Here is a 26,678-nt window from a genome sequence, read left to right as displayed (position 1 = left end):
CCAGCTCCATTTTTCTTTCTCAAGTTTGCTTTGGCTATTTGGGGTCTTTTGTGTTTCCATACAAATTGTGCAATTTTTTGTTCTAGTTCTGTGAAAAATGCCTTTGGTAGTTTGATAGGGATTGCACTGAATCTGTAGATTGCTTTGGGTAGTAGAGTCATTTTCACAATGTTGATTCTGCCAATCCAGGAACATGGTATGTCTCTCCATCTGTTTGTATCATCTTTAATTTCTTTCATCAGTGTCATAGTTTTCTGCATACAGGCCTTTTGTCTCCATAGGTAGGTTTATTCCTAGCTATTTTATTCTTTTTTGTTGCAGTGGTAAATGGGAGTGTTTCCTTAATTTTTCTTTCAGATTTTTCATCCGTAGTGTATAGGAATGCAAGAGATTTCTGTGAATTAATTTTTTATCCAGCTGCTTTACCAAATTCATTGATTAGCTCTAGTAGTTTTCTGGTGGCATCATTAGGGTTGTCTATGTATAGTATTGTGTCATCTGCAAGCAGTGACACTTTACTTCTTTTCCGATTTGGACTTCTTTTATTTCTTTTTCTTCTCTGATTGCTGTGGCTAAAACTTCCAAAACTATGTTGAATAATGGTGAGAGTGGACAACCTTGTCTTGTTCCTGATCATAGAGAAAATGGTTTCAGTTTTTCACCATTGAGAACGATGTTGGCTGTGGGTTTCTCATATATGGCCTTTATTATGTGGAGGTAAGTTCCCTCTATGCCTTCTTTCTGGAGGTTTTTTTAATCATAAATGGGTTTTGAATTTTGTCAAAAGCTTTTTCTGCATCTATTGAGAACATCATATGGTTTTTCTCCTTCAGTTTGTTAATATGGTGTATCACATTGATTGATTTGCGTATATTGAAGAATCCTTGCCTTGCTGGGATAAACTGACTTGTTCATGTTGTATGATCCTTTTCATGTGCTGTTGGATTCTGTTTGCTAGTATTTTGTTGAGGATTGTTTCATCTATGTTCATCAGTGATATTGGCCTGTAGTTTTCCTTCTTTGTGACATATTTGTCTGCTTTTGGTATCAGGGTGATGGTGGCCTCGTAGAATGAGTTTGGGAGTGTTCTTCCCTCTGCTATATTTTGGAAGAGTTTGCGAAGGATAGGTGTTAGCTGTTCTCTAAAACTCTGATAGAATTCTCCTGTGAAGCCATCTGGTACTGGGCTTTTGTTTCCTGGAGTATTTTTAATTACAGTTTCAATTTCAGTGCTTGTGATTGGTCTGTTTATATTTTCTATTTCTTCCTGGTTCAGTCTCGGGAGGTTGTGCTTTTCTAAGAATTTGTCCATTTTTTCCAGGTTGTCCATTATATTGGCATATAGTTGCTTGTAGTAATCTCTCATGATCCTTTGTATTTCTGCAGAGTCAGTTGTTACTTCTCCTTTTTCATTTCTAATTCTGTTGATTTGAGTCTTTTCCCTTTTTTTCTTGATGAGTTTGGTTAATGGTTTATCAATTTTGTTTATCTTCTCAAAGAACCAGCTTTTAGTTTTATTGATCTTTGCTATCATTTCCTTCATTTCTTTTTCATTTATTTCTGATCTAATCTTTGATTTCTTTCCCTCTGCTAACTTTGGGGTTTTTTTGTTCCTCTTTCTCTAGTTGCTTTAGGTGTAAGTTTAGGTTGTTTATTTGAGGTGTTTCTTGTTTCCTGAGGTAGGCTTTTATTGCTATAAACTTCCCTCTTAGAACTGCTTTTGCTGCATCCCATAGGTTTTGGGTCGTCGTGTTATCATTGTCATTTGTTTCTAGGTATTTTTTGATTTTCTTTGATTTCTTCAGTGATCTCTTGATTATTTAGTAGCATATTGTTTAGCCTCCATGTGTTTTTATTTTTTACAGATTCTTTTCCTGTAATTGATATCTAGTCTCATAGCGTTGTGGTTGGAATAGATACTTGATATGATTTCAGTTTTCTTAAATTTACCAAGTGTTGATTTGTGACCAAAGATATGATCTAGCCTGCAGAATGTTCCATGAGCTATTGAGAAGAATCTGTATTCTGTTGTTTTTAGATGGAATGTCTTATAAATATCAGTTAAGTCCATCTTGTGTAATGTATCATTTGACGTTTGTGTTGCCTTATTTATTTTCATTTTGGATGATCTGTCCATTGGTGAAAGTGAGGTGTTAAATGCCCCTCTTATTATCTATCCTGTTACTGTCAATTTCCCCTTTTATGGCTGTTAGCATTTGGCTTATGTATTGAGGTGCTCCTATGTTGGGTGCATAAATATTTACAATTGTTATATTTTCTTCGTGGATTGATCCCTTGATCATTATGTAGTGTCTTTCTTTGTCACTTGTAATACTCTTTATTTTACTCTATTTTGTCTGATATGAGAATTGCTACTCCAGCTTTCTTTTGATTTCCATTTGCACAGAATATCTTTTTCCATCCCCTCTCTTTTAGTCTGTATGTGTCCCTAGGTCTGAAATGGGTCTCATGTAGAAAGCATATATATGCGGGTCTTATTTTTGTATCCATTCAGCCAGTCTATGTCTTTTTGTTGGAGCATTTAATTCATTTACATTTAAGGTAGTTATGGGTATGTATGTTCCTATGACAATTTTCTTAATTGTTTTGGGTTTGTTTTTGCAAGTCTTTTCCTCCTCTTGTGTTTCCTGTCTAGAGAAGTTCCTTTTGCATTTGTTGTAAAGCTGGTTTGGTGGTGCTGAATTCTCTTAAGCTTTTGCTTGTCTGTAAAGGTTTAAATTTCTCCGTCAAATCTGAACGAGATCTTTGCTGGGTAGAGTAATCTTGGTTGTAGGTTTTTCCCTTTCATCACTTTAAATATGTCCTGCCACTCCCCTCTGGCTTGCAGAGTTTCTGCTGAAAGATGAGCTGTTAACCTTATGGGGATTCCCTTGTATGTTATTTGTTTTTTTTCCCTTGCTGCTTTTTATGTTTTTTCTTTGTATTTATTTTTGATAGTTTGATTAATATGTGTCTTGGCATGTTTTTCCTTGGATTTTTCCTGTATAGGCGTCTCTGTGCTACCTGGACTTGATTGACTATTACCTTTCCCATATTAGGGAAGTTTTTACCTATAATCTCTTCAAATATTTTCTCAGTACCTTTCTTTTTCTCTTCTTCTTCTGGCACCCCTATAATTCTAATGTTGTTGCATTTAATGTTGTCCCAGAGGTCTCTCAGACTGTCCTCAATTCTGTTCGTTATTTTTTCTTTATTCAGCTCTGTGGTAGTTATTTCCACTATTTTATCTTCTAGGTCACTTATCTATTCTTCTTCCTCAGTTATTCTGCTATTGCTTCCTTCTAGAGAATTTTTTATTTCGTTTATGGTGTTGTTCATCATTGTTTGTTTGCTCTTTTGTTCTTCTAGGTCCTTGTTAAACGTTTCTTGTATTTTCTCCATTCTGTTTCCAAGGTTTTGGATCATCTTTACTTTCATTACTCTGAATTCTCTTTCAGGTAGACTGCCTACTTCCTCTTCATTTCTTTGGTCTGGTGGGTTTTACCTTGCTCCTTCATCTGCTGTGTGTTCCTCTGTCTTCTCATTTTGCTTAACTTACTGTGTTTGGGGTCTCCTTTTCGCAGGCTGCAGGTTCGTAATTTCGGTTGTTTTTGGTGTCTACCCCCAGTGGGTACCATTGGTTCAGTGGGTTGTGTAGGCTTCCTGTTGGAGGGGACTGGTGCCTGTGTTATGGTGGATGTGGCTGGATCTTGTCTTTCTGGTGGGCAGGACCGCATCAGGTGGTGTGTTTTGGGTTGTCTCTGACCTTATTATGATTTTAGGTAGCCTCTCTGCTAATGGGTGGGGCTGTGTTCCTGTCTTTCTAGTTGTTTGGCATAAGGTGTCTAGCACTGTAGCTTGCTGGTCGTTGAGTGGAGCTGGGTCTTAGCGTTGAGATGGAGGTCTCTGGGAGAGCTTTTGCTGTTTTATATTATGTGGAGCCGGTAGGTCTTTGGTGGACCAGTGTCCTGAACTTGGCTCTCCCACCTCAGAGGCATTGGCCTGACACCTGGCCAGATCACCAAGACCCTTTCAGCCACACGCTCAGAAGAAAAGGGAGAAAAAAAAAGAAAGAAAAAAATAATAAAGTTATAAAAATAAAAATAATTATTAAAAATAAAAATGTTTAAAATCATTAAAAAAAGAAAGAAAGAAGAGGGCAACCAAACCAATAAACAAATCCACCAGTGATAACCAGCGCTAAAAACTATACTTAAAAAAAAAAGAAAAGAAAGAAAAACAGATAGAACCCTAGGACAAATGGTAAAAGCAAAGCTATACAGACAGAATCACACAAAGAAGCATACCACCTACACACTCACTAAAAGAGAAAAAGGGAAAAAAAATCTATATAAAAAAAAGGAAGAGAGCAGCCAAGTCAGTAAACAAATCTACTAGTGATAATAAAGTCTAAATAGTAAACTAAGATAAACATAAAATCATAAAGAAATTAGATGCAGAAAACAAACTCCAAGTGTACAGTTGCTCCCAAAGTCCACCACCTCAATTTGGGATGATTCGTTGTCTATTTAGGTATTCCACAGATGCAGGTACATTAAGTTCATTGTGGAGATTTAATCTGCTGCTCCTGAGGCTGCTGGGAGAGGCTTCCCTTTCTCTTCTTTGTTCGCACAGCTCCCGGGGTTCAGCTTTGGATTTGGCCCTGCCTTTGCGTGTAGGTCGCCTGAGGGCATCTGCTCCCCATCTAGACAGGACAGGGTTAATGGAGCAGCTGATTAGGGAGCTCTGGCTCACTCAGGCCAGTGGGTGCGAGGGGTACGGAATTCGGGGCAAGCCTGTGGCGGCAGAGGCCAGTGTGACGTTGCACCAGCCTGAGGCGTGCTGTGTTCTCCCAGGGAAGTTGTCCCTGTATCACGGGACCCTGGTAGTGATGGGCTGCACAGGCTCCCGGGAGGGGAGGTGTGGGTAGTGACCTGTGCTTGCACACAGGCTTCTTGGTGGCTGCACTAGCAGCCTTAGCGTCTCATGCCCATCTCTGGTGTCCGCGCTGATACCTGTGGCTTGCGCCCATCTCTGGAGCTTGTTTAGGTGCTGCTCTGAATCCCCTCTCCTCGTGCACCCTGAAACAATGGTCTCTTGCCTCTTAGGCAGGTCCAGACTTTTTCCTGGACTCCCTCCTGGCTAGCCGTGGCGCATTAGCCCCCTTCAGGCTGTGTTCACGCTGCCAACCCCAGTCCTCTCCCTGGGATCCGACCTCTGAAGCCCGAGCCTCAGCTCCCAGCCCCCGCCCGCCCTGGCGGGTGAGCAGACAAGCCTCTTGGGCTGGTGATTGCTGCTCGGCACCGATCCTCTGTGTGGCAGCCTCTCCACTTTGCCCTCTGCACCCCTGTTGCTGCGCTCTCATCTTTGGCTGTGAAGCTTCCCCCGCAGCAGCCCCCGTCTCTACCAGTGAAGGTGCTTCCTAGTGTGTGGAAACTTTTCCTCCTTCACAGCTCCCTCCCAGTGGGGCAGTTCCTGTCCCTATTCTTTTGTCTCTGTTTTTTGTTTTTTCTTTTCCCTACCCAGGTACGTGCGGAGTTTCTTGCCTTTTGGGAGGTCTGAGGTCTTCTGCCAGCGTTCAGTAGTTGTTCTGTAAGAGTTGTTCCACATGTACATGTATTTCTGATGTATTTGTGGTGAGGAAGGTGATCTCCACATCTTACTCTTCCGCCATCTTGAAGGTCTCTATACTTTTTATACATTGTGGGGTTTGATTTGCCAATACTTTGTAGAGAATTTTTGCATCTATTTCATGAGTGATATTATTCTGTGTTTTCTTTCTTATAGTGTCTTTGTCTGTTTTGATATAGTATTGCTGTCCTCATAGAGTGAGTTAGGAATTATTTCTTCTGCTTCTGTTTTCTGGAAGAGGTTGTAGAGAACTGGTATAATTTTTTTCCTTAAGGATTTGGTAGAATTTACCAGTGAACCCATCTGGTCCTGGTGCTTTGTGTGTTTTGGTGGGGTGCTTAATTATTAATTAAATTTCTTTAATAGATATAGGCCTGTTCAGATTGTCTGTCTCTTTTTGTGTGTAAAATTCCTTGATTATCCCTTAATGTCCATGAGATCTGTAGTTAATGTTCCGTCTTTCATTTCTGAACTACTGTGACACCAGGGAAGTCCCTGCCTCATGTATTTAATGTTTTGTTTTTAGGCACATACACATAAAGGATTGTTGCGTCATCTGGTAGTCTTCATACCTTTGTTGTTATATAATGTCACTGTTTATCCCTGTTAACTTCCCTTGCTGTGAAGTCTACTCTGTCTGAAATACAGCTATTCTTGCCTTGTTTAGATTAGTGATAGCATGTTTTACCTTTTTCCATCCATTGATTTCTTTTTTTAAAAAAATCATGATGTGTCTCTATATTTACTGTACCCGAGTCTTGTTTTTTGATCCACTCTGACAATTTCTGTCTTTTAATTGGCGTATTTAGACCATTTATGTTTAGGATGATTGTTGATAACAGTTAGGTTAGTATCTACAAAATTGTTACCGTTTTTTATTAGTTGTTGTTGGTCTTTGTTCCTGTTTTTGTCTTCCACATGTTTTCTAAGTTTTGTGTTTTTAACTGAGCATTTTATACGATTCCATTTTGTTTTAATTTCTTAATATATCAATTATACTTGTTTTCCTTCATGGTTGCCCTCATGCTTGCAATATATCTTTACAGCGTATCTAAGGCATCTTTCAGTAACACTATACTGCTTCATGGTAGCACAAGTACCTTATAATAACAAAATATTCCTAATTTCTCCCTCTCATCTTTTTTGTCAATGCTGTCATTCATTTCACTTATACATGAACATACATAAGCTTATGAATGCATAAAACTATATAATCAAATACATCATTGAGCAAGCTGTCTGTTAAGGTCAGTTAAGAATTTAAAAAAATCAAAGTTTAATTTTAACCTTCACTGATTCATTCTCTGATGCTATTTTTTATGAAAATCCATGTTTCTGACCTGTTTCATTTTCCTTCTCTCTGAAGAACTTTTCACATTTCTTGCAAGGCAGTCCTACTGGCAACAAATTCCCTCAAATTTTGTTTGTCTGAGAAAGTCTTTGTCTTTCACTCTTACAGGATAATTTTGCAGTGTGCAGAATTCTAGTTTTTTTTCTCTCAACACTTTAAATATTTCACATCACTCCCTTGTTTGCATTGTTTCTGAAGAGAAGTCAGATGTAATTCTTATCTTTGCTCCTTTGTAGTTAAAGGCTTTCCCCGCTTCTGGCTTCTTTGAGTGTTTTTTCTTTTATCTTTGATTTTCTGCATTTTGAATATGATATGCCTAGGTGTTGTTTTTGTTTGCTTGCTTGCTTTTTGGCATTTATCTTGCTTGGTATTCTCAGAGCTTCCTAGATCTGTCATTTGGTTCCTGACATTAATTTGGTTAAATTCTTAGTCATTATTGCTTCAAATATTGCCTCTGTTCCTTTCTTTTCCTTCTGGTATTCCCATTACACCTATGTTACACCTTTTGTAGTTGTCCTGTGGTTCTTGGATATTGTTCTCTGTTTCATAGTTTCTTTTTCTCTTTGCTTTTCATTTTTGGAAGTTTCTATTTTCATATCCTCATGCCCTGAGATGCTTTCCATAGCCATGCCCAGTCTACTAATGAGCGCATCAAAGGAATTCTTCATTTTTGTTATGGGTTTTTTTTATCTCAAAGAGTCCTTTTTAATTTTTTCTTAGAATTTCTTTCTGCTTACAATATCCATCTGTTGTTGCATGCTGTCTATTTTTTATGTTAAAACCCTTAGCATACTAATCATAGTTTGAAAAATTTCTGGGTTGGTAATTCCCATAGTCCTGCCATCTCTGTCTTTGGTTCTGATGTTTGTTTGTTCTCTTCCCACAGTGTATTTGCCTCTTAGTGTGCCTTGCAGGTTTTTGTTAAAAGATGTGTGTGATTCACTGGATAAAAGGAACTGTGGTAAATAGGCCTTTAATAATGTGATGGTAAGAGGGACAGGAAGCATTCTATAGTCCTATGGTTAATTCTCAGCCTTTTGGTGAGCCTGTGCCCCTGGACTGTGAACCTCACAAGTGATTCTTACCCCCTACCCTGCTTTGCTGGGACAGGATACTGGTGGGGGTTGTAGTTGGGTATTTCCCTTCCTTCATGTACTTGAGGCTCTGATACAACCCCAGCAGGTTATGCTCTGGTAAAATATATTCTCCTGGTAACAGGCCTTATTAAGAAGAACAGCATACCTTGGCATAGTAGAATAGTTCCTTCCTGCCACCCCTGCTGGAAGCATGAGTATATATTTTTCTTCTGGTATTCACTGTCAAGACTTGGTGTAGAGCTCCTGAAGGTAAAACTTGAAAAGTGTGAGGGTCCTCCTGGAGTTCTTTTTTTTTTTGGTTTTGCTTTTTTTAATGAGGTCTATCTCTGTCTTACCTTTATCTTTTAAAAAAAATAAATTTATATATTTTATTTATTTATTTTTGGCTGTGTTGGGTCTGTTGCTGTGCGTGTGTTTCCTCTAGTTGCGGTGAGCGAGGGCTACTCTTCGTTGCGGTGCGTGGGTGTCTCATTGTAGTGGCTTCTCTTGTTGCGGAGCACGGGCTCTAGGTGCGCAGGCTTCAGTAGTTGTGGCACATGGGCTCAGTAGTTGTGGCTCCCAGGCTCTAGAGCTCTGGCTCAGTAGTTGTGGTGCACGGGCTTAGTTGCTCTGCAGCGTGGGGGATCTTCCCTGATAAGGGCTTGAACCCATGTCCCTTTCATCGGCAGGCAGATTCTTAACCTCTGCACCACCAGGGAAGCCCCTCCTGGAGTTTTTAATCTCTCAGACTTGTCCACACTGAGCCTTCAACAATTTGTCAATTATACTTGAGGTTTTCCTACCCTGATACTGGTTGCCATGGAGATTTCTGTTTGGGTATGCTCTGATTCTCTATGTCTGTCTGTCTCTCTAATTTTGGTGGCAGTGGTTTGCCCTGTGACCTCACTTCTCTGATGGATCTAAGAAGAGTTATTGACTTTTCAGTTTGTTAGGCTTTTTCCTTGTTAGGATGGAATGAAGACTTCAAAGTTCCTTATTACGTGCTGACCAGAAAGTGCTAATATGGACATTTAATGCTAAAAACTTTGTTCTAAGCCCCACTTACAAATTATGATATATTGTATTTTCATTTTTACTTAGTTGAACAAATACCTTATGGTTTCGTTTTGATTTCTTCTTTGACCATAGGTTACTTAGAAGCATTTTATTTACTTTTCAAATATTTAGGGATTTTTCACGTATCTTCTTGTTGATTTCTCATTTAATGTCTTTGTGTTATAATTTCTTTTAAAATTTTTTGAGATTTTCTTAATGACACAGAACATGGATTATTTTGTTTTTCTGTGTGCTTTTCAAAAGGATGTGTATTCATTCTGCTCATATTGTATGAAGTTTTTCTATAAATATCAGTTAGGTCAAGTTGACTTATATTGTTTAAGTTCTTTATATCCTCATTTTTTTTGGTCTATTTGTTCAGTCAATTATTGAGAAAAAGATATGAGCCTCTCTTACTATAACTATACATTTTGCTGTTTCTTTGTTTTCTCTATTCAGTTTTTGCTTCATTTATTTTGAAGGTCTCTTATAATTTGCAGAAACATTTAGGATTTTTATATCCTCTTGATGAATAGACCTCTTTATCCTGGTAATATTTCTTGTTCTGAAGTGTACTTTGATATTAATGTTGTGAATTCGGCTTTCTTTGGATTAATGTTAGATTGATATATCTTCCCCATACTTTTAATATCTTTCTGTATTTATGTTTTAAATGGGTGTCTTGTAGACAACAACATAAAGTCGAGTTTCTTTTTTCACTGTTACAATCTCTGTCTTTCAATGGGGGTGTTAAGGTAATTTACATATAATGTGATTATTGATATGGTTGTATTTAAATCTATCCTTTGTTAGTCCTTTTTAATTTGCCCATTATTTCTCATCTTCCTATTTTCTTTTTTTTCTCATTGAATATTTTGTATGATTGCATTTTGGCTGATTAGTAATAATTCTGTTATTTTATTAGTTGCTTTAGGGTTTATATATCTTCAGCTTGTCACAGTCTGCCTTCAAGTGATATTATGCCATTTCACATATTATATAAGAACCTTACAACTATATACTTCCATTGCTACCCTTTTGGCTTTGGGCCTGTTTTTGTCATGTTTTTAAATTTTTACATATTTTATAAACCTCACAATTCATTGTTATTATTTTTGCTCTAGATCATCAATTACCTTATAAAGAGACTTAAATAATTAAAAAGTCTTCTATATTTATCCATGTAATTACTGTTCCTAGTGCTCTTAATTACTTTGTGTACGTCCACATTTCCTTTGTTGTTTTCCTCCTGCCTGAAAGACAACCTTTAACATTTACTACAGTGTTAACGGCTGGTGATTAGTTCTTTCAGATATTTTATCTGAAGTTCAAACAATTATTTTGCCTGTGTTTTTTGCGGTACACGGGCCTCTCACTGTTGTGGCCTCTCCCGTTGCGGAGCACAGGCTCCGGACGCGCAGGCTCAGCGGCCATGGCTCACGGGCCCAGCCGCTCCACGGCATGTGGGATCTTCCCGGACCGGGGCACGAACCCGCGTCCCCTGCATCGGCAGGCGGACTCTCAACCCCTGCGCCACCAGGGAAGCCCCTTGCCTGTGTTTTTGAAAGGTATTTTAGCTCGGTATAGAATTCTAGGTTAATGATAGTTTGTTTCTTTTACTACGTTGAAGATTTTACTCTTCTCTTTTCTAGCTTGCATTTTTCTCATGAGAAATCTGTTTTCATCCTTATCCTTGTTTCTTAGCACATAGGCATATTTAACCACCCCCCCAGCTGCTTTTATCATTTTCTGTTTATTGTTGGTTTTTAGTGAGAAGCCATATGGTTATGATGTGCACTCATGGCATTTTCTTTATGTTTCTTATAGTTGGGGTTAGTTGATCTGTAGGTTTATAGTTTTCACCAAATTTCATAGTTTTTCTATTATTTTATTTTTTCTTTCTTCCCCCTGCTATTATTATTTTTAAGTCCCTCCCCCCTCCCTCCCCCCTGCTCTTTTTTGGGTACTGCAGTAGCATGTACATTAGGCTTCTTAATGTTGCTCCATAGCTTACTGGCACCCCTCCCCCCCTTAAAAAATCTTCATTCTTTTTGTGCTTCATGTTTGATAGTTTCTGTGCTGTATTCTAAGAATTGGGCTAGTGAAAAATGTGTGACTTTTATGAGAGACTTGAATAGTATATAATTTAAAAAAATTTTTAACAAGCATTATTTTGTTTCACCATGTTGGTGAAAGGCACAGCTATTGGTTGTTTCCCTTCCCTCTGCCTCCTTCTTCCAAACATGGATTACAGAGCCTTGTAGATTAAAACCTAAGGCAACCATACCTTTAAAATATAATAACTGCTATTTCTTTGGTTACCTCTGATAGCCTTTGATTAATTCTGGGTTCTAAAAATTTCTGTTTGAAGTTAGAAATATTTTTTTGTTCCTAATTAATGCTATTTAGTAGGTATATTGGCTTTGCATCTCATCTGAGGACTAATAATTGTAGTTGGCCATGAAACAAAAATCAAACACATTGTAGATGTCTATTTTAAAAGATTCATTAAGTTGCCTGTAAATCGCAAAGTGTTTATGCACTTCTCTAAAGACTGTCAATATACCCAGATATCCAGTTTTCTCTCTAGTGGAAAAGAAAGAAAAGGAAGGCTATATTTTACTTAGTTGAGTACCAATTGATGTAGTTAGTTTGTATTTTATGGTCAATTTACATGAATATGTATTTTTAAGCACTATAGTGGCTCTCAGAGCAATGAGATGCTGATGCTGTGAGAGTTACTTAGGTTGTGAAACTGACTGAGTAAACAGGTTTGTGATGTTGGGGGCATGTATAAAATTTTTTTTAGCTGTTAGAATCTTTAGCTAAAGTTTTTTTTTTGCAGTACGTGGGCCTCTCACTGTTGTGGCCTCTCCCGTTGCGGAGCACAGGCTCCGGACGCACAGGCTCAGCAGCCCTGGCTCACGGGCTTAGCCGCTCTGCGGCGTGTGGGATCTTCCTGGACTGGGGCACGAACCCATGTCCCCTGCATCGGCAGGCGGAGGGACTCTCAACCACTGCGCCACCAGGGAAACCCTAAAGTTTTTTTTGTTGTGTTTTGTTTTGTGTTTTTTCTTACTAAGAAACCTGTGGTATCTTTTTAAAATTATGTATATTTTATTTATTTATTTATGGCTGCGTTGGGTCTTTGTTGCTGCATGCGGGCTTTCTGTAGTTGCAGTGAGTGAGGGCTACTCTTCGTTGTGGTGTGTGGGCTTCTCATTGTGGTGGCTCCTCTTGTTGCAGAGCATGAGCTCTAGGCATGCGAGCTTCAGTAGTTGTGGCTCGCGGGCTCTAGAGCTCAGGCTCAGTAGTTGTGGTACATGGGCTTAGTTGCTTCACGGAATGTGGGGTCTTCCCTGACCAGGGCTTGAACCTGTGTCCCCTGCATTGGCAGACGGATTCTTAACCACTTGTGCCACCAGGGAAGTCCCTGTAGTATTTTTTTTTTTTTTTTTTTTTGAAACTTACAAAGTGTTGAGGTTTGTAATTTATTTAATATGACTTTGGTTACTGAAATTTGTTTAATTTTCATTAAATGCTTTCTTTGTAATACCTTCTCTTCCAAATATCATGTTTTCATTGGATTTATGGACATATTTATACTTCAGGGGTAAGCAAGTATATTCTATTAAATGACTGGGAAAATTGACCAACCCTAATTTAGATTGTTATGTGGAAACAGCATATTTCTGTTGTTGGTATTCTACCCAGTTTTCTCTCCTTTTCCTTATTTGACACATAGAGTACTTGAATGAAGAACACCATTGTGTTTTCTTTAGATGACTTTTAAACTTCACTAGGGTCAAATGAATGGGTTGGAAAATCTCAGGATCAACTTGAATTATTGGAAAAAAATATTGGAAAAGTGAAGTGTCAGGTGATATCAAAAGTGACCTGTCTGGATGGGAAAGGTAGTCATCCATGAAGTTTAATCAGCTTAAATATGATCGTTTTGTTAAATGGGAGTGTGTTTTCTCCTGAAATTTAGTTTGAAAACTTTTTTCTTATTTGTGGATTATAGTTTATTACAATAATGATTAGTTTTTATGAGACCATAATGTCTCTTGTACTTGATGGTAAAAATCTGTTCTTGGCAGTGAGATGCTGTGGGGTGGGTGCGGCAGCAACACGGGGCAAGTAGCAGAAAAGTAGTAGTAAAGATTTGGTTTTCAAAACAGTTGAAGTTTCCTCTTACTCCTTTTTTCTGAACACTGATTTGCTAAAAAACCTGATTTTTATCGTCACTTTCTCGTTTTAAAAATTTATCTGATGTTTTGTACTGAGTGGTTGTTAATATGTGGCAGATTTCAGTTTTGCATATTTTCAGATTTTTCACTTTTGTTACATTGGAGATTTCAGATAGAAGTATTAGAAAATTATTTATTTATTCAACAGAAATTTAGGGCTAGTTATAGTTCAGGCACCAATTTAACAATGGCAACAAAAATCCCTGACCCTTTGGATCATATAAATCTTTTTTTAAACAAAATAAATTTATTTATTTATTTTTGGGTGTGTTGGGTCTTCGTTTCTGTGCGAGGGCTTTCTTTAGTTGCGGCGAGCGGGGGCTACTCTTCATCGCGGTGCGCGGGCCTCTCACTGTCGTGGCCTCTCTTGTTGCGGAGCACAGGCTGCAGATGCTCAGGCTCAGTAGTTGTGGCTCACGGGCCTAGCTGCTCTGCGGCGTGTGGGATCTTCCCAGACCAGGGCTCGAACCCGTGTCCCCTCCATCGGCGGGGAGATTCTCAACCACTGCACCACCAGGGAAGCCCCCATATAAATCTTTAATTTCAAAGCATGTTGATTAATTTACATATAGCATCACACTTTCATAGTCATTTAATTTGTCATTATTTGCATGCATCTTATGTTAAAATGATTATTAAAAACTGGAAACTGTTTAAATTTGTCTTTATCTTGCTTTGTTTCCCTACCATAACTAATTATAGGGGTGATTATGAATTAATTTTATGGTATAATTGTACTTCTAATTTTTTTAGAAATCTTAACTGCAAAATGTAACTGTTTCCTCAGCTTAATACTGGGAAGAAATCTTTTCTGTTTCAAGGTTTTAAATATTTCTCTTTTGAAAAGCAGCCTTCACCTGAATTTTAAAAATTCTTGCTCTGACCTGTGCTACATCTGTATAATATCATGGATATAGTCCAGTAGTGAAATTGTAGTACCTTACTTCTCTCTAGTTATTGCCTTTCAGTGATGAACACTAAAGCTGATTTTAATTTCATGTCTAAGAAGTAGATTGTTCTTGTTGAAAATTATGTTGCTTGAGAAACAAGTATCTTCTGTATTGCTTACTGTGTGTCACTTAATAAATACAACTAATATGTACTTTTACTAATTGCTGCAATTTGATGCTCAGTCATATTATAAATTATCTACATTTTTAAAAGAAATATTTGTACCAGACTCTAAAATAAATTGTTCTTACATGATTTTCTTAGGCAGACTGACTTGTTTTTATAACTGAAACTTTCATATATTTATCTTTCAAGTCCAATAATTATTTATTATTAATGTGCCATCTTTTTTTCCCCCTGTAGCCAAATTGTAATCAGTTCTTTTTCCTTTTACTTCCTTTCTCAATCAAAATGTTAGACTTACACAAGCACTAGCAGCAACTCTATATCTGGATCATTGAAGCGCTTGGAAGATACTGCAGCACGATTTACAAATGCAAATTTCCAGGAAGTCTCTGCGCACACTACTAGTGCAAAAGATGTTTCAGAGGCTAGAGGGTCAGAGGGCAAAGGGAAGAAATCTTCAGCTCACAGCTCAGGTCAAAGGGGAAGAAAACCTGGTGGAAGAAATCCAGGAACGACTGTATCAGCAGCTAGTCCTTTCCAGCAAGGTATTAATTACGATATTTTAGTTGAAATACTTGTTCGTGTGATGATCAATAGTAGTTAAGTTTTATAAAAGAATTTACCTTTTACTTATAACTATTGGATAATTAGAGATTATTTTATGATTAGATGCTATAGTAAGATTACTTCAAAGACTAGTATTCCTTCTTCAAATGTTTCTGGGAACTTTGCTTTCTTTTTGTGTTATGACCTGTGCTTCTAAAGTTGAACTGTAATTTTTTTAATGTTTAAATAGATGTGGAATAAAGTTTAAGTCTGAGGAGACAAACAATAAAAGCTGGAGTTTTCCTTTCCTTTCTGCTCAACAGAAAAGTCATTCTAATTTATAAATTGTTTTTATTTGTCTTTCCCAGTTGAACACTAAAACTCTTAAGGTATACATTTTCAGTAAGTGAATAAGTACTGAGTAATTTTTAGGGGAGCTAAATAGTTCTCGGTAAATAATACTTGCTGATTATTAATGCAATTATTATAAAGCTTGAAGATGAAAGTAGAATTTTGCTCAGCCTACATATCTTTTGGTAATTATGGCTGCTGTATGTACAGGATGCCCAGTTAGTTTAGAGTTTAGTTAAACAACAAATTATTTTTTTCAGTGTGTGTCCCATGCGTTTATTTGGGACATACTTATACTGAAAAATAATTTGTTGTTTAACTGATATTCAGAATTAACTAGGCATTCTGTGTTTTATATGACAAGTCTTTTATGGAGAACAAAATAACTCAGCTAAACCTTAGAATACAATAGCCCAATATTCTAGGTTTTTATTTTGAAATAAATATGTTGAGAAATGTAAGTGCTAAAACTGTTCGAGACAAATATATTTAGTAAAATAAAGGCCTCCTCTCCCTCGCCCCCACCCCCGCCCTGTGTCCCCTAGGAGTAAATGAGGGAAAAAGTTGTCCTTTTCTTTACCCTGTTAAAGCTTTTGCTGACAATAAAAATTATACCCAGAATCTACCAGGACATAATTTGAATATGTAGAGAGATTCTTAGTCTGCTGACCTCGTCATTAAAAAGTATATTCATATATATATATATTTTAATTTTTTTAAAAAAATTAATTTATTTATTTATTTTTGGCTGTGTTGGGTCTTTGTTTCTGTGCGAGGGCTTTCTCTAGTTGTGGCAAGCAGGGGCCACTCTTCATTGCGGTGCGCGGGCCTCTCACTGTCGCGGCCTCTCTTGTTGCGGAGCACAGGCTCCAGACGCACAAGCTCAGTAGTTGTGGCTCGCGGGCCTAGTTGCTCCGCGGCAGGTGGGATCTTCCCAGACCAGGGCTCGAACCCGTGTCCTCTGCATTAGCAGGCAGATTCTCAACCAACTGCGCCACCAAGGAAGCCCTATTCATATATTTTTAAACTAAGTTATTTGGGGCTTCAAAATTTTCAAGTCCTAGATTTTTTTTTCTTTTTTCTTTTTGCCTCATATAACAAAAAATTAGACAAGTAGAAAAGAAATGAAATGCTAAATTTGCTGTTTTATGTTTAATAAATTTACTGTCTTATTATTTTTATGATACTTTGGAAAACAAATAGTAAAACTGTAGTTTTGGGGGTTTTGTTTGTTTGCTTGTTTGTTTTTCCCATATGGCTTTTGGGATCTTAGTTCCCTGACCAGGGATCAAACCTGGGCCATGGCAGTGAAAGTGCCAAGTCCTAACCACTGGACCACCAGGGAATTCCTGTAAAACTAATTTTTTTTTTTTTTTTTTGCGGTACGCGGGCCTCTCACTGTCGTGGCCTCTCCCGTTGCGGAGCACAGGCTCCGGACGCGCAGTCTCAGCGGCCATGGCTCACGGGCCCAGCCGCTCCGCGGCATGTGGGGTCTTCCCGGACCGGGGCACGAACCCGCGTCCCCTGCATCGGCAGGCGGACTCTCAACCACTGCGCCACCAGGGAAGCCCCTAAAACTAATTTTTAATGTAACTTCATTCACGTCTTGAATGTGATTAGCAGAATTCAATAATCTCTTCTTTATAATTAAGACCTTATTTTGTACTTCTAAAACTGCATTTTTGAGTTTTTAATGTTATCTTCGAAGTACTAATTCATTTAGAAAAGAGAGCTCTCATTTTCTTAAACTTCACAATATTGGAGAGTCTTTCCCTGCTTCTGTTAAGATACGGTAGAGAACATGTTATGTTTTTATATCTGAAGTAATATCCTGAAAAGTTTTAAAATTTGAAATTTAAAGGTAGGGCATTTAAGGTAATTGGTTTTCTTTTTTTTTTTAATTGCAGGTAGTATGTGAATTTTAGAAAGTACACATTTAAAATATTGTGTATACTAAGTGTTTTAAAGTATTTGCTATGCTGTCGTGAGCTTTTAACACCAGCTGTAAAAACAAAAATGTGCAGAAAAAAACAGATGGTGACAGATCAGAATGGATAATAAAGAACTTCTTTATAGCTGCTAATTAAGTGGCAAATTGCAGTTATCCTTAAATGATTGATGTAATGTAAATGGCTTCTTAATATGTATATATTATTTTTACACAGAAATGGCCTGAAAATGTTAATATTGGTACAAGTAATTTTGTAAATTAATAAGGCAGATACTCTCTTGAAGGAGTTAAATTTTAGAACTATTAATTTTTTTTAATGAGCCATTTTAGAAGAGCTTAAAATTTAAAAACCAAAACCTTGAGACTTCAGTTAGAAAGAAATTATTTCTTATGTGTAGGGAAAAAATATCTTTGTAAATATTTAGGTAGATTTATGTGTGATTACTTACGAATGTGCTCTGCTGTAAAATTTAACACTTAGCTTGGAATTTCCTTTCCACTGCCAACAGAACACTTTATTTTGAGCTTTCGTTTCTTAAAGACATTAGTTAAAACATGACATAGTTTAGTTTTATGAAACACAATAGATGTTGGTCAAAACTGAGTCTAAACACTTGTTACTTCATTTGGCAAGCGTGGCGAGAGTGTTTGATGAAGTGGGATGGTGGATCGAATTTGTTTCATCCCAGCCAGTAGTTTTAACCTGGTAAATAAGAACCTTGAGGTTTTTATATCTCATAATGACATGGTGGGCTTACTAATATTCTTTAACTAAAGAATGGGGAAAAAATAAGCAGTTGTGAGAGATTCATGAGAGGTGCCCCTCCTATGATTTTACTTTCATAAAAGCAATAGCAGAATATAAGTGGCTGGTTTCTTTTCTTTATGCATCTCCATGGGAGGTGGACTGGGAGAATGTGAGTTATATAGATTAAGTTCCATATGATCATTATTATATCAAATCCATGTTTTGGTGGGGTAGATATAACTGAATGATAACATTCACCAACATTATCTTGAAGTTAAAACTCAGAACTTATGACCTGAGCAACGTCTTTTGGATCTTATTGTATGTTGGGAATATTTATAATCATACCTTCAATAATTGAAAGAAAGGAAGTTCCCAAAGCCATTCAGAGTTCAATCATAGCCATTTCAGAGTCTCCTTGAGACTTTGCTTTTCTTTGGTCCTTCCTCAAGCATATACAAGGCATTTGGGGGAGAGTAGAGGAACGCTGCCATGGTAAAAGGTAGGTTAAATAAACCACATCTTATATCTTGGTAATTGTACAAGTAATAGCTTATAATTCAAGAGTTAATATTCAATTTAATAACTATAAAATAAGTATTTTTAAAACAATTTTATCGATAAACTTGATTTCAGTAATCTTAAAAAAAATCTAGCTTTGTTACGTACTGATGTCCTAAGTTTTATGGTTTTTTTCATCCTCTCTTTTTGATGATTGTGTCATTTCTACTGCTCATGGGAACTTTTGCATCCAATTTTTTCTTTTCCTACCCCATTTTTTTTTTTCCCCCACTACAGGCAGTTTTTCAGGAACTCCAGGCAGTGTAAAATCATCTTCGGGAAGTTCAGTACAGTCTCCCCAGGATTTCTTGAGCTTTACAGACTCAGATCTGCGTAATGACAGTTACACTCACTCCCAACAGTCATCATCAACCAAAGATGTACATAAAGGAGAGTCTGGAAGCCAGGAAGGGGGGGTAAATAGTTTTAGTTCCATAATTGGTCTCCCTTCAACCTCAGCTGTTATTCCGCAGCCTAAAAGCTTTGAAAATTCACCTGGAGACTTGGGTAATTCCAGCCTTCCTACAGCAGGATATAAGCGGGCTCAAACTTCTGGCATAGAAGAAGAAACTGTAAAGGAAAAGAAAAGAAAAGGAAATAAGCAAAGTAAGCATGGGCCTGGTAGACCCAAAGGAAACAAAAGTCAAGAGAATGTTTCTCATCTCTCAGTTTCTTCTGCTTCACCAACGTCATCTGTAGCGTCAGCTGCAGGAAGTGTAACCAGCTCTAGTCTCCAGAAATCCCCCACGCCGCTCAGGAATGGGAGTGTGCAGAGTCTTAGTGTGGGCTCCTCTCCACTTGGTTCAGGTAGGCTTGGCCCCTTGTTTTCTCCCTCCCTCCCTCTCTCCCTCCCTCCCTCCACCGCCACTCACCCACCGCCACTGCCACTGCCACTGCCACCACCACCAAGCAAATGTATTTTATTTTTAAAAAATTTTATTTATTTATTTATTTTTGGCTGCATTGGGTCTTCGTTGCTGCGCACGGGCTTTCTCTAGTTGTGGCAAGCGGGGGCTACTCTTCGTTGAAGTGTGCGGGCTTCTCGTTGCGGTGGCTTCTCTTGTTGCGGAGCACGGGCTCTAGGCGCGTGGACTTCAGTAGTTGTGGCGCATGGACTTAGTTGCTCCACAGCATGTGGGATCTTCCTGGAGCAGGGCTTGAACCTGTGTCCCCTGCATTGGCAGGTGGATTCCTAACCACTGTGCCACCAGGGAAGTCCCCGGAAATTCATTTTAAACTATCATTACGATAATACTGTGAGTTGCTATGTGACATTTAATTATCTTAATGAAAAGTGTTATGATCTTAGGAGGACAGTTTGGTCTTTGGAAAAGACATTTGGCACTAATCCAGTTTTACTTAATATAGGCTAAATAGTTGTTGGTTATTCATTTCTTTTTTTTAAGGAATATTTATTTATTTTAAAAAATTAAGGCTGTGCTGGGTCTTCATTGCAGCTCGTGGGCTTCTCTAGTTGTGGCACTTGGGCTCTAGAGCACACGGACTTAGTAGCTGCGGCGCACGGGCTTAGTTGTGGTATGTGGGATCTTAGTTCCTCGACCAGGGATTGAACTCCAGCCCCCTGCATTGGGAGCATGGAGTCTTACCCACTGGACCAGGAGGGAAGCCCCGGTCATTCATTTCTTACAAAACACCTAGAATTAATTTCCCATTTTTGTTTTTGCTTCACTTGCATAGTATTTTAAAAATCAACTCAGTTCACATTTAAGATGTGAGAGTTTTTGCCCTGTTTTTGATTGGTATTTGTTTTGGGGCTTCCTTTGCCTACACTTCAGTTAGTCTTCATTTTCTCAACAATTCCTCACACAAATTCTACTTGAATTAACTCCATCTGGAGTGTTTTGTTTTGTTTTGTTTTGTTTTTTGCAGTACGCGGGCCTCTCACTGTTGTGGCCTCCTCTGTTGCGGAGGACAGGCTCCGGACGCGCAGGCTCAGCGGCCATGGCTCACGGGCCCAGCCGCTCCGCGGCATGTGGGATCTTCCCAGACCGGGGCACAAACCCGTGTCCCCTGCATCAGCAGGTGGACTCTCAACCACTGCGCCAGCAGGGAAGCCCCTGGAGTATTTTTTAATCGGTGATAAATGATTTAAATATCACATTTTATTTCAGGAGATATCTGAAATGACATATCATTTTTGTTTTCAACTGTGTTTACCAGTTGTTTACCATTATCTTTACTGTAGTATGAATGAATTTGTATATGTTCTTAGTCACCACTTTGGGATGCTTTTTTAACCTATACTTTGTAATGTGAGTATTATTTTCAATTTTTAAAAATTTTAAGATTCGTGTTTTTAGAAACTTAACAGTGTGTATATTATTAGCTAAATGTCAACATTTATCTTTTAAATTGCATCTTTAATTTGAGATAAATGATTTTAAATAAGTGTTGATTGTAAATCTTAGCCATGTTTTGATTTTAGATTTCTGAATGTAGAAATGATGAAATTTTGGCTAAAATAAAACCATTATGGGTTTTATCAGTTCTGTTAGTTGATGGAGAGGATAGGTAGAAAATGGCATGGAAAACTAAATAGAATTTAAATGAAGGTTGTTCATGTATATTAAATAAATATAGAATTTTGGATTGTTTTTATAGTTGTGCAGACATTAATTTCAGTAAGTAAACATAAGAACCATTATAAGGGAGAAAAGAGCACGTGTAAAGGTCAGATATGAAAAGTAGTAACTATTAACTACCATTTGTTTTGTGCCAGCATCTGTTAAGTACTTTACACTTAGTAACTTGTTTAATCTTCAGAGGAGTTTTATGAAGTCAGGGCTGTTAATACCCCTGTTTTACAGCTGATAAAACTGAGGCTTAGACAGACAAAATAAGTTGCCCAAGATCACACAGCCAGAGATTTCTTTCTCTTTTTATTTCTCATAGCTAGCTTCTGTGCCTGTGGTGGACCTGTTTGACAAATTTTTTGGAGAAATGAGTGGAATCTATGGAAGGATTGTTTCATTAGTAGCGTTAAAGATGGTTGAGAGCAAGATTCCCCAGTCTTAGCACTATTGACATTCTGGTTGGGATGAATCTCTGTTGTGCATTGCTGTCCTGTGCCTTGTAGGATGTTTATCAGGATTCCAAAACCTTACCCACTAAATGCCAGTAGCACCCAAGACTCCCCCGCCCGTAGTGACAGTCAAAAAATGTTCAGGTTAGGGAGGGACGGGATTGCCCTTGGTTGAGAACCACTGTTTTAGAGGGGAAGAATAATAAATTGCAGTGAGAAATAAGTTTATTGAAAAGATGTTAATATGTTGCACACTTAAATATACGTTTTATTTATATAGTATGTTTCCTTTGAGATCAGAAGAGCTTAGCAGTTAGCCATAGCCCCTAGTCACAAGAAATAAATTTAGACAGATTTCCTCAGAAAAAATTTTAGTTCATATTTATTTTTAGCAAGAGGCACAGGAATCAGGTGAGTAACATACTGAGAAAATTAGGCCTAAATTTGCTCTAATGAAAAGAGATCCTCACCAATATACTGTCCATAGGGGCATAGTCTTAAAATTACTGAATTTCAGAAATTGCATTTGGATGCCATTTGAAACACACATCCTCAATTTAATGGACTTAAACTATTGATTTACATTCTTAAAAGATTTTCCTAGCTGTTTATTGATTAAGGGAAATTTTAGGTGTGGGAAATCATGTTTTTTACACACTGATTACTTTGTGAGGGCAGTGTTTATGGTACGTCTGTGGCAGAAAAATATGAATTTGTATCCCTTTTACCTCACCAGTAGGTAGACAGAAATTTAGGGAGAAATTCCCATAAATATTATTTCACCAAAATAAATGACTTAAATTTAGACTTGTCAGGATTTTTTTTTCTTAAACTTGAGCTTTAAAATCACTCTGAGGAGTGTATATGTCTTGTCAAAGCCATAATTAGGGAATAACATTAGTTGTTGAAAACTATTTGAGGTAATATATTATTTAATCTTACACATTTTAATAAAAGTTTTATGACTAGATCAGAGCACTCTCTCACTGATAAGCTTAGTACTAAAAAGTCTATTCTTATCTAGAAGAAGCTGGCTAAATGCCATGAGTATTTAGGAATTACGCCTTCTTACCATAAGTTAAGAATCGCTAACTGCTGTTGAAACTTAGCATGTGCTGCACACTGTCTTAAGCACTTTACAAGCATCAAGTATTATCGCTCATTATATAGAAGAGGAAACAGAGACAGAATTCTCACAGCTCTAAGTGGTGGAGCTATGCATTTTCCTTGATTCCAGAGACACTTAATTATAAAATTCAAGGGATGTTTGCTGATGAGGGTGTAAAACCTTGCTAGTATACTGTCAGTCATGCTTTAAGCAATGGGATCAACAAGAGAGTTTGAGCCAATAATTTAACTTGCAACAATAGTACCTCCTACTAGTATCAAAATATTAATTTTTCCTTTGGACTAATTTTAGATTGAGAAAGCACTTAGTAATTGTAAAAGCAGAAAACTCGCTCCTGTATAAATAAGTCAAGGAGAAAATGTGTACCGTGTTATGAAGAATTGTTTTTCATGATGCCCTTTTAAAGATTCATGTTCAAGTAACAATGCAGGTTACCTTGTAAACACCTGTTACTTATAAGGTTAGACTATAACAAGCACTATAATCCTAGCTCCAGGAGGTTAGAGACAGTGTTTGTCATGTTCATTACTGTCTCCTCACTGCCAGCACAGTGCTTTGACCATAATAAATGCTAAATATTAAGAAACAAAAAAAAGAATGAATACTATTAGTAATCACTGAGAATGTTATCATGTGTTTAGTAGTATCCTGTGTGATTTTGTACTTGTCTTTCAAGTGTTTTTGCCAGATTGCAAGTGAAATTATTTATTGTAAAGCTTTTCATGTATCAATAGTATTACAGGCCAGTTTTAGGATATATAATTAGTTGGAAAAGACCATCGACAAGATGAAATTTGAATTGTACTTCGGAGTAGGCAGAAAAAGAAGGCCAACGTTATTATCAGAAAAGATAGGTATATTTGAAGGGTAAACTTCATAGAAACAAGAAGCTTGTTTTTGTGGGAGAGTTAGAAGTAATGTTGAGTAAATAAAGCAGGATGAGTTTATGGAGAGTTGAATGAATGCCAGGCTGAAGAAATCAGACTTTGAGGCAAGTGGTCTTTCTCCTAGAGTTAGCATTCTGGACTTAATTCTGGCAGCTTACTATTAAAAGAATTTTAGAGTGATCAAAATTCTCTCATGACGTGTTCAAATTATAGTAGAGCATATGTAGCAAGATATTTACTCTAGGAGGCCTAGATCCAGTCAGAATAGAAACCCAGAAAACACCTCTAAACTTGTCTGATCAAGGGTTTGTATTGTAAGATTTTTATTAAATCACAGTACATCCTGATAAGTGACCTACTGTTTTATACAGACTTGTACAAAATATTTTAAGTGGCTACTAAAGGTTGTAAGTCTTGGCTTAAAGATTATATTAAACTTCTGATTGAATTCTTTCCTACATATGTTCTTTTCAGCTCTTAACAGGCACCTGGTCTTTTGAAGCATTGAAAATTAAGATGTTGAAAACATTGAATATTTTGGAAGAGTTGACGTGCAGTATTTGTCCTTTTCTGTTTTCCTTTTTATTTATTTGTTTATTTGTTTGTTTTTGGCTGCGTTGGGTCTTCGTTGCTGCGTGCTGGCTTTCTCTAATTGCTGCAAGCGGGGGCTACTCTTCGTTGTGGTGTGCGGGCTCTAGGTGCACGGGCTTCTGTAGTTGTGGCTCTCTGTCTCTAGAGCGTAGTCTCAGTAGTCGTGGTGCATGGGCTTAGTTGCTCCGCGGCATGTGGGATCTTCCCAGACCAGGGCTCGAACCCGTGTCCCCTGCATTGGCAGGAGGATTCTTAACCACTGCACCACTAAGGAAGTCCCCGTTTTCCTTTTTATCTCAACCACATTTAGGAGAGTTTATGATTTAGTAAAGTGAAAGTTAGCATTTTTTCTTCACAAAAATCAACATCTTATTTTCTCTGAGAAAAGTTTGGTATTCGTTAAATGATGGTGGTTTAACATTAATTTCTTTGGGCATGCTCTGTCCTTTCAAAGTATACGGTTCCCTGTTTTTTGGTTTCTTTTTTAAAACTCAGTCTCTAATTCTTTAATAGAATGCTGCTATACCTTTCTCAGTTAAGATACCTGAAATCGGGCTTCCCTGGTGGTGCAGTGGTTGAGTCCACCTGCCAATGCAGGGAACACGGGTTCGTGCCCCGGTCCGGGAAGATCGCACATGCCGTGGAGCAGCTAGGCCTGTGAGCCATGGCCGCTGAGCCTGTGCTTCCTGAGCCTGTGCTCCGCGACGGGAGAGGCCACAACAGTGAGAGGCCTGTGTACCGCCAAAAAAAAAAAAAAAAAAAAAAAAAAAAAGATACCTGAAATCTGTTTCAGTGATGGAATTCTTCAGTGGTGATACATGCTATAAAAGGAGATTCTGGAAAGGCAGACCTTTGGTTGTGAGACTATGTACTTAATCTTAAATTGTTCCTGATTTCACAAAGACAAGTTATTACTATGAGTAGATCGCCTCAATAGAAGTTTCTTCTGGCTTCTACTGAAATATGAAGGTTATGAAAGTTTAACTTGAGCCTGTGTAACTAGGAAAGGGAACTTGTTAAATGTATCCCTGTTTATGTCATATCTACTTATGTTGGTAAAGTAAAACTGAGAAGTCTTTTTTTGATAAAATATTTTAATTAGAAATAGACTGATTCTGTAAACAGGTAAGGGAATCATATAGATAAAATATTAATCTAATAAACTGAGTTACTAACACAGTACTGTAGATGAAGGAGTAGTTAACAGTTAGTGAACATAATTCACATCTAAATGACTCAGGTTCATGATTTTATATACATTGATTATATTGGATTATAAATGAAAATCATAAAGGATATTGGATGCTGCTAAGACCAGGATATACTTGGAATTTGCTTTCTTAGAAAATCCCCTGATTTTGTTTTGGCTTTTGATGATCTGAAAATTTGCTGGCCCTATGTCATGGCTGTCTTTCTATAAAAGTACTAGATCAAAGGCCAGAATAGCCATATTCCAGTTTTTTGTCCCCACTGAGAAAAATCCTTCTGCATGAGTGTCCTTTGATTATTTTTTAGCACCATTCCAAACAACTACCATTTCTCTATAATGTAACATGTCTATCCCTTTAATAGCCTTTTAGAATCTCACTTGTATTGCATTTGTTAATGAAGCATTAAGGTGGCAAATTCTCCCACCGTGGCTCATTTTCGAGGGTCATCAGGAAAGAACGTACACTAATCTGGCCTAAGTGTTTGATTTTTTAACAGTATCTAATGTCAAGTTCTTTAATATTACAGCGATTGCAAGTGAGTGCTGGCTTCCTCTACCTTGCTTTGTCTTTCTTCTTAATTTCAAGTTATTTAGAGTGGGCCCATAATTAGACTTGAGTTTTGAGGTAGATGTGTGAGTGATGGTTGCCTGGAAGGCTCTGCTGTACACCAGGACTTTTGAGTCACAGCCTTAGCACTGGTTTTATCGATTACTTTTCCTTTGGAGTGTCATATGGAAATTTATTTCCCATTTCTGAGCAGATTTTGCTTATAGCAGTGTTTTATTGCTTCATGTCACCCTCTGCTCGTTCTCCTCATTTGGGTGGAGTAAAAGAATAAGAGTAATGGCTTTTCATTCATTATCATCAGCGAAAATGAAAGGTAGAAGAAAGTAAGCAGAGTGTAGTTTAATGAGTTTTATATTGTTATGTAAGTCATAATGGATTTCTGCTCAGATATAAACTAAATAATTTTCATACTTAAATTGTAATTTCTAATTGAACATAGCATTCAAATGTGTTTGATACACTGTTCTCATCTAATGAATTATATAAAGCACATTAGTTTATCTCATTGCCTAACTGTACTTCCTCATAGAAGTGAATCCATTTATTCTTAAATGCTTGTTATACAGATTCATTTGTAAGCCCTTCTGTCTTTTCCTCATTCGTTGCACACATATACATGCACACACATTTCTACACTGTCCTGTTAAGATTT

The 26,678-nt window shown here is 37.5% G+C and overlaps 1 protein-coding gene and 1 non-coding gene across 13 annotated transcripts in view; one reads left to right on the top strand and one right to left on the bottom strand.

Moving 5' to 3' along the window:
* The window catches only part of MLLT10 (MLLT10 histone lysine methyltransferase DOT1L cofactor), a 257,663-nt gene that overhangs the window by 162,054 nt on the left and 68,931 nt on the right, over positions 1–26,678 (top strand). For 11 of the 12 annotated variants that reach the window (XM_028495894.2, XM_055087796.1, XM_024129589.3 and 8 more), the window contains 2 exons: positions 14,734–14,986; positions 18,836–19,405. In XM_028495894.2, coding sequence (XP_028351695.1) covers positions 14,734–14,986; positions 18,836–19,405 — 823 coding nt within the window. The remainder of the gene's footprint in view (positions 1–14,733; positions 14,987–18,835; positions 19,406–26,678) is intronic. The other variant, XM_055087795.1, reaches the window with a different exon arrangement.
* On the bottom strand, positions 16,612–16,683 carry TRNAE-UUC (transfer RNA glutamic acid (anticodon UUC)). The gene has a single exon. It is a non-coding gene; the product is annotated as a tRNA-Glu (tRNA).

The sequence above is a fragment of the Physeter macrocephalus genome, chromosome 11 (assembly GCF_002837175.3).
Source record: "Physeter macrocephalus isolate SW-GA chromosome 11, ASM283717v5, whole genome shotgun sequence".
Classification (NCBI taxonomy): Eukaryota; Metazoa; Chordata; class Mammalia; order Artiodactyla; family Physeteridae; genus Physeter; species Physeter macrocephalus.
This window is presented reverse-complemented; position numbering and strand designations above follow the sequence as displayed.